We start from the raw sequence: 13,969 nt of genomic DNA, 5'->3' as shown, positions 1-13,969 counted from the left end.
CCAGTGATGCGACGGCGTGAGATCTATAACCTGCATCGAATTTCTTTTGCCAAGTCTGCAGCGGAGTTCGAAAGTCAAGCAAATGTTTATGTTGAGTTTGCAGTCAATATTCACTGACGTTGGCATATGTTTGTGCGCTCCCACATCTCCACAGAAACACTTGGACCTCTTCTCTTTTTAGATGATATTCGCTTCTAAGCTATATCACCTAGTTGCACGGTTACAATAATTGACCAAAACCTTTGATATGAATAGCCTATGTGTAGGCCTATTTAACATATTAGCAATAATTTAGGGCAGGTGGGCTATACAAATAAATAGGCCATGTCAATAATGAGTTAATGTCAAGGGCCTGCACCACAGCCTTAAAACATATTTTTGTCGCTGTCTCTTATTGTCATGTCTAATATTTTGCAGTGGTGGCAATGGTGGGGTCAGTGGCATCGTGGCGGAGTATTACGGCCACTGCGTAATGCTAGATACTGCTGTGGTCTGGTTTCAGTGCAGGCTCACTCCCTAATCACTTTTGGCATGCTATTTGGACCGAGAGCGCAGCACCTTTCCCTCGCCGAACCCTTCCGCATCCGAGTGGATGGCTTCACAGTGCGCTATGAGGCCTGGTCGCTCCCATCTCCCCATTCGTCCACACTGTGAAAATAAAGACATATTTTATGACTGAAACCCAACCCGCATGCTCCATCATAGCAGTCTCGTGACTATTTGGATAGTCCCGGGTTGCCTTATCCCTCACCTCACCGGATTCACGTGGAGTAAGTCAAAAAGCGTAGAAGTGACAGTGAATCGGCGTGGGGTCAAAATAGGCGTGGGTTGTTACATGAAAGGTGCCGCCAACAAAGAAGTGGCATGTGTCGCCTCCTCTTTTTCATCCTCTTTTCACCTGTAGGTATTCCTATCTAGAATATATAGGTTACTATCACAATGCTAAGATTCCTCAATTGTCTACTTTAAACAAATAAAGAAAAATAATCGATGATAAGAAATGCACAAATCATTTTTTTTCTCTTTGCAACAGACACATGGCATATGTTTTGCTCCATAGAAGATGACAACAGGATACAAGGCAGCGTGTAATGCATTCAGTGCAATGCATTCACTTTTAACACATTCGCTATTTGTATTTAATTTCATTCCCGCGTTTTCAAATGATTTATTTTCAAATGCCATAACCTGATCTATGCCTCCTGCATTAATATCATATCAGAAAATAATTTAGCCTGGACATATAACGATAAGATGCCTTTAAGTTTTCAAACCTTTTTAGCCTTCGCATCTTCCAATTCGCATGTGCATTTAACCTAATTATGTGTGTATGCTATGATTTGTGTAATCATTCGTTAATGTTTATTCAAGAATGTTGAGCTAAATGTCAAAGTATATCCATATCTTTTTTTTTTTTTTTTTTGCTAGGCTTTTCTAGTTCCTCTTTTAGAATGTATGGACGTCTACAATTTACTGGCATCATGTTTGCTTAATGCCAAAAATATGGCGAAAGTGAAGTCGCCTGAGTTTTAGTTAATTACACTGGCAAATCCATCATAACTGCATGGGCAGCAAGAATCGCGCATTAGAAATGCTGGGGTCGGTGATGCAGAGGACGGCCTTAGGCCCCACGGCTCCCGGCGGGTGCGCTCAGCTGATCAAAGCCCAAGTCAGGGGTAATATTTCTCACTTTATTACCGGAGTCACGGCAGAGTCTGCACGGCCAACGATCACAAACTGAACTGCCCACTCTCACTTGCTGGGGTAAGGTCACGTACCAACACAGAAAAAAATAGATTGGGTAGGCTATCCTCAGTGATAAAATAACACTCAACCAGTCAAAATTGCGAAGTCATGATCTTGCTTCACACACTGTCATTAAGATAATCCACAGCATACAAAAAATGAGCTAGTCAAAAAAATGTGTAGAATATATTTATGACAAAGTTAAGGATTTAAGTTAGACTAAATAAAAGACAAGCCTATATTTGCTACCACGTTCTTCCGTCAATATCAAAACACTGTGAAAAAAATGAAAATGTTCCCAAGAAACGTGAAACACTTATATTGATGCAATGTATTAAAAATAGAAAAATAGAAAATATTGCTATTTAATATATAGCCTAAACCTGAGAAATCCCTGCCTCAACGTCATATAGCATAATATATTTCGTTATTGTATCATCCATGATGTAAAAACTTTTGCAACATTAGCAGCAAATTACAGTCTCTTCAGTTTCACGTATAGCATTATTTTAATGTGGCTATATTTTCTGTCAGCTTGGTAGGCAGCAAAACTGCGTACTCGTTGAAAGTTATTAAATGCTGAACTTGAACTTAAAAGGATAGACAGGAGGAGCCACCATGAGCACAGTCCATCCTTGCTTGAATCCTTAACATGCTCAAATGTTACACTGATTAAATAAACAACGGACAAGCAGTGAATAAAAAAAATACTTTACGTGGAAAATACAAATTTGAGGATAATAAGAACTACGGTGCAATATAATTTATTCAGGACAGCCAACAGTAGTAAATCTGAAGACAGTCATTTGTTTCAACGCTGAAATGGAAATGTGCGCTGTAAGACGTTCACTGGTGTGACTGGCAGGGAATTCTTGCTGCTGCCCATTTCCCGATCGATAGCTCCCTCTAGCATTTCCACCAACCCCTTTCCCCTATCCGTAAATGCATGGGAAATGCTGTTTGGTTTTCTCTCCATGGATGCTGCTGTGAGGAGTGTCTTTATTCACCATCTGCATTTGGACATCTCTTCGAGAATTGTTTAAGCAGTTCTGTCAGTAAACCATTAAACGGGTTTCTGATACAATGTGTAAAAATGGAAATAATTAGGCCACTGCGGAAAGAATTCGTAGTGGGCTAATGAAGTTGCTCATTTCAAACTTTAACGAAGGAATAACCAAGTAAAATGTTTTTTTTTTTAAAATATGTTAAGTGTCCCGTGGCAATATAGTTTTGACCAAAATACTTATTTCTGGAGCACACTGGTCCCTATCATTAAGAATAACAGTGGATAATAAAACAAGCAAGACACCAAAATCGAAGGCTCCAAACTCAATAGAGCCACAGTAAGATTCGGCTGTTTTAGCCCGCATTAAAGATAGTGTAATCTATCCTTAAATGCGTTTTTGGAGAGCAAAAGTGTGTATCCAAATTCATATCATCTGTGGAATCATAAACCTGCTGTTATCTCGGAGAGATATTTCAAACTTCATTTAAAATGGGTAGCCAACAAATAATAATGCCAGTGTCCTGACACTTGATGTGTCGTGTGTTGTCCATTTCTGTCGCCAAACTGTTAAAATTCTTCTCAAACGACCTCTGCAGTTCTCTCCACCCAAGCCTCCGTCCTTCCCTCTGAAGCCGGTGGAAATAAACCCAGCTGCTAGCACGTGAATTAAAAGCTCTCACGCGCACACTTCCCAAACAGACACGAAAGCTCATCTGGGAGGTCGACCCAGCATGCAGGGTCTGACAAAGGAGAGAGAGCGAGAGAGAGAGAGAGCGAGGGGAGAGAGAGAGAGAGGGAGGGAGAGAGAGAGAGAGCTGCACAGGCGCAAATATGCTGCGTGTTCATCTCGCTTATCTGGTATTCTTCACGAAACACATGTCATCTAAGGGTCTTGCAGTCAAAGAAAGCACTCCCCAGACGCTCTTTGGCAGCTGTCACAGTAAGGGCCATCCACGGCCTTGTCCGAACCCACTCCTGTGTTTTATATGAGAAGCACCCACATGCACGTTGAAGGTGGTATTGATCCCATCCCAGACCGTGGCGTTTGGGCAATCTACATAGGCAAAATGTGAGTAGCAAAGGTTGTGCCATGTCCATCATTAGGCGAGACAGTGTGTGCTGTATGTCGCTGGGGGCTGTAGGCTGTGGTGAGGGGGAGGTGTGTGTGTGTGTGTGTGTGTGTGTGTGTGTGTGTGTGTGTGTGTGTGTGTGTGTGTGTGTGTGTGTGTGTGTGTGTGTGTGTGTGTGTGTGTGTGTGTGTGTGTGTGTGTGTGTGTGTGTGTGTGTGTGTGTGTGTGTGTAAAGGGATGTGCTGTTTGGAGCTTAGTGTACCCTATAATTAGTGCTGTATGTGGTGATGTCAGAAGACGTTTAGTGGAGCAACGTTCAACCGTTTATGATCACATGGTTTGAGTATCAGTCAGTGCCATAAGGCATAACCCATTCTCACCTTTCAATCATTCCATTTCCTATCTCAGAGTAGCGTAATGCTGAAGTCTCAAGAAACCTACAAATTACACTTGGTTTGTCTTCTATCATCTTTCCCTTTCTTCATTGTTAGGATTTACTCTTTTAATAAAAGCATTGTGTTGTGTGTTTACTAGTTATGTGAAATTATTTGACGCAATACTATAGCCTACAATTAATCGCCAAATGAATTATGACTTGAGTGTTTTACCTATCTAACACGTCGCTATCTTATGCGCGAAAGTGTTCACTATCGTCCACTCTAAAATTCTCTATAAGCAATCACGTGCCCATGATTACTTACTTGCCTTCCTTACATGAAGGCACATGTAGGCATAAAACAAATTCAAGGATATTTTTAAGCGCAATGCTACCACTTCCTGTATATTGCTCATCTTAATTAAATATCCAAAGGTGTCTGGGCCATCAAAAACTGTCAGGGCGATCTGGTCAACTGTAAACTTTAGAGCCTCTTCGTCTTTCACTTTCTCTCATTAGACAAAAGACCAAAGGGATTGTAATCACTAAGGTTACGAGGATGGAGACCCGATAGGATAATAGCAATCAATGCAATTTACTCTATAATCCCCTTAATAGGAGCTTGCATTGAAGTCTTAAATAATGTGTAATAGTATCAATTAACAGTCGACAAAACAGCCCAGTTGGATTGCGTGAGGGCATGGTATCATGACAACTTCACCGAAAAAAAATGAATGCAAACGCGTGTAGCCTAAATAGTTCGTCCAGAATACCAAGAATAAATGGCAATCCTAGGAAACTTACCTCCTCGTGTTCCCTTGCGACTGCATAGCGGTAAAGAACATTAGGCTACCACTTTTCCTTCAATACAGCCGTCTTCTTCATGTACAAAATATAGTGAACTACGTGGAATTTGATTCCCGACTTGCACAGCGCCTGCGAAATGACAAGCGCCGCTATCATCCACCTTTCAAGAAGTTGAGCAGTCCCACCAATTTAGTCTGTTGTCGTCGCTTTAGCAGTCTTAGTAAGACTAATATTAGTTCAAAGTCGATACACCTTTGTCATTCATTGTTTCGCAGATGCTCTCTTCTCGTAAATCCCTCACTCAGCTATAGACATCAAGCTGGATGAACTGCAGCTAATTACATTGTAATATATGTCTAAACATGGGCCCCACTTATGCAAAAGTGACACAGTCACTACTTCGCTGCAAAATAAAAGTGAAGCGGCATAGCTACCTTGTTGAGTGCATCTTGATGTTCGTTCCTCCATGGAAAGACAACCACGAGATAATTACGCTGTTTTAGTTGGAGGAACTATATCTTTTCTGTCTGCTGTCCACATTAACAAAGATATGACAGTTTCTGGATTTTTTTGACAATTGGTTTCTTCTGTTCCCTATAAATAGTACAGACTGCGCCTGTAAAGCTTTGAGGGGCTAGCTAATGGTTACTTGAACAGGAAGGCGCTGATTGGCCTCCGCCTCGCGTGACGTCACGGGGCTGTGAATAAGGATGGCTCGTGTGCTTTCAAGAACATGCAGAATACTGAGAGCTGTGCAAGGAGCGTCAATCCTGCATTGAGATGTCACACGAATCCTGTGCTCTATAACCTCGCTTTCTAAAAACTGAAGGAAATTTGAAACGCAGAGGGAAAAACGCAGTTTTTCAGCGATATTACGGCGTTTTGACGTGCTGGTTCTCCGATGGTGTTCAACAGTGTGGATACGCTGTGATGTCTAAGTGCGTTCATGTGTTTTGGGGGCACGCGTGTCTTGTTTGTTAGCCTTGCCTTGTAAGCTGTGCTGTAAAATTTGATGCCATACAAGACTGACTTAGACACATCATTTTCTCATCGTTGTCCCACTTTGATGATCACGGTGACGTATTGATGCGAAATTATGCTTATATTTTAGGCGGCATATACGTGGAGGCTTGATTTTTCGCGCGCACTGGCTTTCCCTTTTTTCTTGCTTTTTTTTCCTGAATTGTTGTTTTTCCTACATAGGAGGATCTTTGGTACTACCTCATCCCCGAGAAATACCCAGCCCGTCATCCTCTATCCAATTTTGGACCTTTACAGATATTACTGAGAACTGGCAGTGACAGGAGAGACACCGACGCATACAGCTCTGCTCGCTCAGTTTGACCCGGACTTCAAAGCGAAAAGGAGCCCAAACCTCTACCCCTACGCGTACGACATTTTACCTCTCTTGATTGGTGTTTTGAGAGAAAAAAACGTGAATGAACAGATACTCGCGTTGTCCAGACAACGGTAGAGTTGCGGGAGCACAGCCAAAGACGATGGTCCACTGTGCTGGGTGCGAAAGGCCTATATTGGACAGGTTTCTCCTCAATGTGTTGGACAGAGCATGGCACGTCAAGTGCGTACAATGCTGCGAGTGCAAGTGTAATCTAACAGAGAAATGCTTTTCTCGAGAGGGGAAACTCTACTGCAAAAACGACTTTTTTAGGTAAGCCCTTCTACTTGTTTTCCCTTCTAATTGTTTTCTACTGTTTTCAGTGGGTAGCCTACCTACACCTAGGCTACTACCTTATGCGTTTGAATGGGTCCCACAGTCCAGTAACATTCTTAGAGTAATGCACCATTTTATTTGTCTCAGGGAAGGGTGTAAGATGGACAGGCATTCGCCCTGTCACACCCAGTCACATTTCTCTCTCCTTTGGAGAAATAGGATGGTGTAGCCTTAAATGTGTGGGTGATCAAATACAGTACATACCGGTATGCATGGTTGAAATGATAGACAACATTGAACCACGTTTTCTACATAAATAATAGAAGAAATATTTGCCAGATGACCTCTGTAAATTAGTTATTTTGTTAAAATGTATGTGCCTGGCCTATGCATTCACCACCGTCGAATAATACATCTTATGATCATATGCAGACTTCTATGTAGGCTAAACATAAATAATTGATCATCATATAGGCCTATATTATGCTTTGCCAGTTTGCTATCTGTTTTCAAAACAGTTGCTCTGAAATCCAAAACGTTTAGGCCAAATACACAGCTGCCCAGTCTGTGTAACACTCTGCGAAGGGAAGTCCATGCAAAACACCGGGTGTGAAATCAAGACTCAGGGGGTTCGATTGGAGAATCTTTGATCAAGACAGCCCCTAATTAAAAGCTTGTTAATTTGAATTGTCATGTTAAACAAAAGACCACATACATTAAACGTTTGTGTACTCGTGCACTCGTTCGCAGTGAGGGTCTTAAGGAAATCACACTTTGTTTACAAGAATCGCCAGCCAGGGAAGCCGCAGGGATCAATACTTTGCCAAGCTTCTTGAGGGAAGTGTAACCTGGCCTGGTGGCAAGCTGTCTGTACAAACCCGTGTTTGCCGGGGTTCGAGTGAAGATGTGATAAGTGGATTTGAATAATAAACCAATTTGAAGAGGAAACACATAGACAATGCAATCACAGACTTGGAATCAACAATCAGCGTGCGGAATCTGAATACACACTATTAGAGAGTGCGATCAACAATATTTGCTCCTTACAGGTAGGCCCATAATTTGTATGGGCTATTGTATCCTACAATATGTGTATTAGATTATTTCCTTAAATTAAATAATCTATTTGTAAAGCCGTCGCCCTTTGGGCTAATGTTCCTGCCCTGTATTTTACCGCTAAGAAAATCTTGCTCTGCTCTATTTGTAGATTCTGTAGCCCATTCTCGCATTTGGAATCTTGGAAGATTTATTATCAACACATTATTTAGAATCAGGCTTCATGAGACTGGATTATAATAATTTGTGCATCTAGGTCACAATAAATAAAGCTGTAGTACATGGATAGGCCCTACACTATCTTGACTTGAGATTAAAACTGTATTTTATCATTAGTATTATTATTAATAATAATAATAATAATAATAATAATAATAATAGTAATAGTAATAATTATAGTATTAATCAATCTGCACTTGTCCACGCACGCAACAAAATGTTTAGCAAAGAACAAGTCTTGTTTTAGAGGCCTAGCGGTAGTTTTCTTTTTTCTCTCTGTCCAAGAAATTGAAATGCAACATCCTTTATTTTCCTTTCCAGACGGTTTGGGACGAAGTGCGCGGGCTGTGCTCAGGGGATCTCGCCAAATGACTTGGTCCGGAGGGCGCGGAGCAAGGTGTTTCACCTGAACTGTTTCACCTGCATGATGTGCAACAAGCAGCTCTCCACGGGAGAGGAACTGTACATCATAGACGAGAACAAATTTGTCTGCAAAGAAGATTATTTAAGCAACTCCAATGGAAAAGACGCAAACCTCTTATCAGGTGAGGCTTAGGTAGGAAGAGGCAAGGACTCCCTCGAATGTAGAGGGGGCATTGTAAAGGATGGCGTCGCCATTTTGAAAAGGAACATTAGTAGCTCACAATTAAGGGGGTGGACGTATCCATTTATTATATGCACTCTACATTTCCCAGGACCGAATTACATCACTCAGTAATGTTGATTTCGGGATGATAGTGTCCCACTGAAAACGATAAAAAGCTGTAAGTCTATGTGCCACTTTTGCGATGTCCATTGGATTAGAAATAACGTTTGGATTTGGTGTTTGACTCGGTCCAGATTTTACGTTGAGTATTTTTTATTACATTTGATACTAATTTGGAACTAGTTTGTTGTTCTGCCCTGCAAGGCAATAATGACTTAATATACCTTACACGATCCAACGATATGATTAATACTGTTGAACCCAAACCTCCAATATTAGAACATTTTCTTCTTCTAGTTTTCCTATTTCAATGTCAATACTGTTGTTTGCGTTAATATAACACCCCTATCCTATTATAAAATGCTAAATGTTATACCACCTACCTCACTCTTGTTTTTACTGACCTTTTTACGCAGTAGCCTAAACACATGTCGTCAAGCGCCTGGCTTGTTCTACATTTGCAACTAATTTGCATTTTTTTCTTCTCTTTTTGTGCAGTAACCGCCTGCAGTGATCCAAGTTTATCTCCAGATTCTCAAGACCAGCTACAAGATGATGTAAAAGACTCTGAAATTGCCAATTTGTCGGACAAAGAAGCGGTTAATAATGAGAATGACGACCAGAATCTTGGAGGGAAAAGACGGGGACCACGCACCACAATTAAAGCCAAGCAACTGGAGACTCTGAAAGCAGCGTTCGCTGCAACACCCAAACCAACAAGACACATCAGGGAGCAACTAGCGCAAGAAACTGGCCTCAACATGCGAGTCATTCAGGTACAGTCATTATGCAATGTATTTAAGTAAGGATCGCGTTTGCCACATTGGCCTTTTTTGGGAGTTATTTTCGTGTGTTGTTTTACCCTGATTGGGATTGCTCTCCTTGAGCATTTTGTTTTTTCTATCAAATGACAGACGCTCCCTCTAGCGCCTTGACATTTCTCATTTTTCTCAGACTACATTTATATTCGAATTTGAAGCAGGGTGGTTTTGATTACGAAGACATAATCTTTAAAGAAATTATTTATGTCGGTATCTCTCTCTGTCTCTGCTTGGCCTAAGCAGTGGTAAGAGATGCCAATTGGCGTGAGTGTGGTGAAAACGATGGGTGTCTTGGCAGTGACCTGCCATCACGTTTTGCGACCACATTTAGCCATGCTGGGACTGCACTCAGTGAAGTGGAAACACGTATGCGCCTCACTCAGTCCTCCTTTCTTCAGAAACCAAAAGAGATACTAGGCTAGCAGTAGTAGTGACTGTGCTAGAGATAGTAACATGTCCAAATATCAATTATTATTATTATTATTATTATTATTATTACTAATATTATGTGATAATACGACTAATACTACTACCAGTAGTACTTTACTAATATTGATAATGTCATGACAGTATCCTGGCTATAGGTTGACCACTTGTTCGGCCTGTTTCAGGGGTACTGGAAAATGCGCCAGCAGTTAGATACAAATAGGCTACTGAAACGTCCAAATGTCCAAAGACCCACTAGGCTTTGAGTATCTTCAAGTGCAGATTAATTGCAGTGAAGAGAGCAGCCTGCATTAATGTCCATACGTGAAACTGAGATGGAAGATGAAGAGTTTGAAATGACGTTGGAGATTAATTGAGCGTCATTTTTTTAGTGTAAACTTCTATTATCTTAAAGGAATTCAAGGATGAGTGTATAGATTACCAAATAATAACCTTGCGGAGCTGGTTAATATGTCGGTAACAACAGACCTATTAGGTATTAATTGAAGAATTTAAGTTCCTGCTGCTGGCCCTCAGTCGGGGTAAATGGAGGGTTAAAAGATCATTAAAGTGAGGTTAGATCCGAGACTCTTGGAGTGACGATAATTAGGCGTAATCTTGTCACTGCAATACGAATTCACTCAGTCACATCAGCAGTCACTGGCTATCACTGGAGCACGGTGCGCAGCGTCATTAGGTGCATCGCTCATAAACAAAGATACAAAGGACTGTACAAAATATCTACGTAATTACACAACTTTTTGTGAAGTCTCACAAAATATGTAAATGAACGAAATCTTTTGCAGGACATTAATCTTGACACATAGTAGTTTAGTAGGCCTTTATGAACGCGCCTTTTACTCAAACAACAATAATACTGCAAGCTCGCCAGAGGCCTAGCCTACTATTTGTATTCTTTGGCATGATTTTGGATATTATTATTAGACTATTCTTATATTATTGTAACTTAATTACATTATTACAACTTATCGTAATCATTTTGACTATTCTTATTTTGCCGATTATTCATATTATTGTCATTATTATTATTATTATTATTATTATTATTATGCTATTATCATTCGTTGTTGTTGCTGTTCCCAAAGGTCATTGTTTTATCAAATTGTTGACATGTTTATTGTTGTGATGCAATTTGTTCACTTGCAGATGGAAAAAAAAAATCATGGTGGTCTTTTTGACTAACTTAAAATGTACCGTAGGCCTATTTTTTTAAAACGTGAGAAAAGCGCCATTGTATGTCGCAAAATCATAGACTACTTCTGAGATTAGTGGACGCTGATCTTGAATGTATTTGGCACAGGTATGGTTCCAGAACCGACGGTCCAAAGAGAGGAGAATGAAGCAACTGAGTGCCCTTGGCGCAAGGAGGCACGCTTTCTTCCGAAGTCCGAGGAGAATGAGGACGCTAGTGGACCGGCTTGAACCCGGAGAGCTTATTCCTAACGGACCGTTTTCTTACTATGGAGGTAGGACTGAATTCACTTCTGCGGGTTTATCTAATTCACATAATGGTCTGAAATTTTAGATTATTTTACACGCCATTGCCAATCTTTGTTTCCATTTTGTCGCGCTGCTCCAGAAACCTTTGAAAAGCGTAATGGCTTATCAGACAAGGTCACGTTTAATGACGACTCTCGACGTTGTTATAGCCATGGGATGGAGAAGTGTTAACCGACTCTGGCATTTTATGAGATGAAACATATAGAACTAAAGGGAGGTGAAAGAAGGGTGTTTTTTTTTATCTCTTGGTCACACCACTGGCGTCTTTAGGCTGCCATTGATATTATCTTGAATAAAATGCTTCTTCTACTTGAGATCGCAATGTAAAGGTGGTGTAGGCTACTGTGTAAGCGTAGCCTATTTATAAAAATCACTTTGGATAAATGGTTAAATGAAGGCGTTAGGTCTCTTAATAAGTATAACTGTACCAGACTATTATCATTACATAATGGGCATGTAATGTAGTATCATAAACAAGTAAGTCATTTTTTAAATAGAGGCTAAAGGTTAGGTAAGAGGGGTTTGGGTCCTCTCAACAGTGTCGTCTTAAGCGTTTAAGCGTTTTTTTTTTTCTTAACCGCACCTGAATGTTAGCATACAGAAATTAATATTTCCGGTCGCTATTGTTATTACATTTTTACAGATGGTACTAGAATCGTGTTATGAATGAGTTTAAGTGTTTATTTAGTTCACTGTTTTGTTTTATGTTATTAAGCTTTTCAAATACATGCCTTTTCTCAATTACTATTTTAGTTATAAGTAATGGTTGGTTGAGCTCTATTCATGTCATAAAAGGGTCATGTTTTGAGAATAAACAAACAATGAAACTGGTTAATTCAAGCTGGCTATAATTAATGAATAAATGATTTTAAACTACTGGGAAATAATTCCAATGAGCTTCCCTCCCTTTTATGGAAGCATTTAATTATTTCTGTAGTGTCCTTTATATTCTATGGAGCAGAGCTTCGCCCTTAGAAAATAGTGAGTGGCTGTGCTTGGAAATTATGTCTCAGAAGGTAAAATCACTGATAAAATGTTCTGCTTTTTTAATTAATTTCTTGCCAGCGTTGTTCCCCCTGCCCAAATACAGTTTTGATTTAAGTCTTACACGGAGTGTGACTAATGTAAAACAGTAAGGCCTTGTTTCAGCGGAACTCCAGGCACTGTGTTTTAGCGGCCCCTGGAATTTTCTTGTCCTCCTTCTTTTCACTGTGGTAACCCCCTCTCTCCCTGTTTGTTAATCTCCAGATTATCAGAGTGACTACTACGGCCCTGGTGGGAACTACGACTTCTTCCCGCAGGGGCCCCCATCCTCCCAGGCCCAGACCCCAGTGGACCTCCCATTCGTGCCGTCATCGGGCCCCACTGGAACTCCCCTCGGGGGCATGGACCATCCTATTCCGGGCCACCATCCGTCCAGTGAAGTCCAGCGGTTCTCCGACATCATGTCCCACCACCCGGGCGACTCGCCCAGCCCCGAACCCGGCATCCCGGGCCCGCTGCACAGCATGTCGTCGGACGTGTTCGGTCCCAGCCCGTCCTTTACCTCGCTCTCGCTCAATGGAAGCGGATACAACAACCACCTGTCACATCCCCCCTCAGAAATGAATGAAGGAACTGTTTGGTAGCTGCCTCCCTCTCTTCATCAAAAACAAACATGGACAAACCCAGTGGAGGGATAAAGGAGTTTGGGACAACAGAAATAAGGGGGGAGGGAGTTTCTTTTGGGCATCCATATTTATTGTTTTTCAAATTTCAATTTTTCTTTTTTGCTTTTTTTTTTTGGTGAGAGATATTCTAAGAAAGTGAAGTCAACAGACGCCAGTGTGGTCATAAACGTTTGTCTCGATATTGTGTTTATATCCAGTTGCTTCATACATTTTTGTTTCCTTTTTCGTAATCAGAACATGGACGCAACCACAGAAAAGACTGATTTGTGACTGTTGTTGGCCCCTTTGGGGCTCTCGGCCCCCCCGGCTCTGTCCTGGTAAAGACCCCAGCGAGAGGCCTAGCACAGCGTTGTCCCTCCAGTAACACTCCATGCATCAACAGGAAAAAAAAAAAAACACAAAACAACATCACTTGGAGAACAACACTCTGGACTTGAGAAAAAAGAACAACAACAACACACCATTAGCTTCTGTCAAAGACTCGACAGCTTTACGGAGCAACACCTACGATGGTTGGCGTTGTGCTCACCGGTGATGTAGGCCCCCAAGATAGAAGGAAGCCGTCAGACTTAGTGTACTTATTTGAAAACTCCTCAGACCTCTACGCCTCCAAAGGCTCTGCCATATTGACACTTAAACAATCTTTTTTGACGCTAAATATGTTTCTGAAGGCTGGGTGGGGGAGGGGAGGGGGGAAGCATTTTTTTCTGCTTTCTCTTTATCTGGATATTTTTTTTTTGTTTTGTTTGTGTTTAAGAAATCCACCAAATCCGACAAAGTTGGCCTTCAAAAGGCAAACGCTAAAAAAAATGTATGGAGTGTGAACCCTTTATTTAATGGAAGAGAACTTGAAATGTTGCTAAATGAAGTCTA

General features: G+C 41.0%; 1 protein-coding gene across 1 annotated transcript; it reads left to right on the top strand.

Annotated features, from left to right (window-relative positions):
- Positions 1–6,323: 6,323 nt before the first annotated feature.
- lhx1a (LIM homeobox 1a) lies at positions 6,324–13,767 on the top strand. Its single transcript, XM_062552749.1, has 5 exons — positions 6,324–6,674; positions 8,274–8,497; positions 9,157–9,434; positions 11,227–11,392; positions 12,675–13,767. The coding sequence occupies exons 1-5, from the start codon at positions 6,445–6,447 to the stop codon at positions 13,052–13,054; spliced, it is 1,278 nt and encodes a 425-aa protein (XP_062408733.1). The 5' UTR covers positions 6,324–6,444; the 3' UTR covers positions 13,055–13,767.
- Positions 13,768–13,969: the final 202 nt, after the last annotated feature.

Source organism: Sardina pilchardus, chromosome 13 (assembly GCF_963854185.1).
Source record: "Sardina pilchardus chromosome 13, fSarPil1.1, whole genome shotgun sequence".
In the NCBI taxonomy this organism is placed as follows: Eukaryota; Metazoa; Chordata; class Actinopteri; order Clupeiformes; family Clupeidae; genus Sardina; species Sardina pilchardus.
This window is presented reverse-complemented; position numbering and strand designations above follow the sequence as displayed.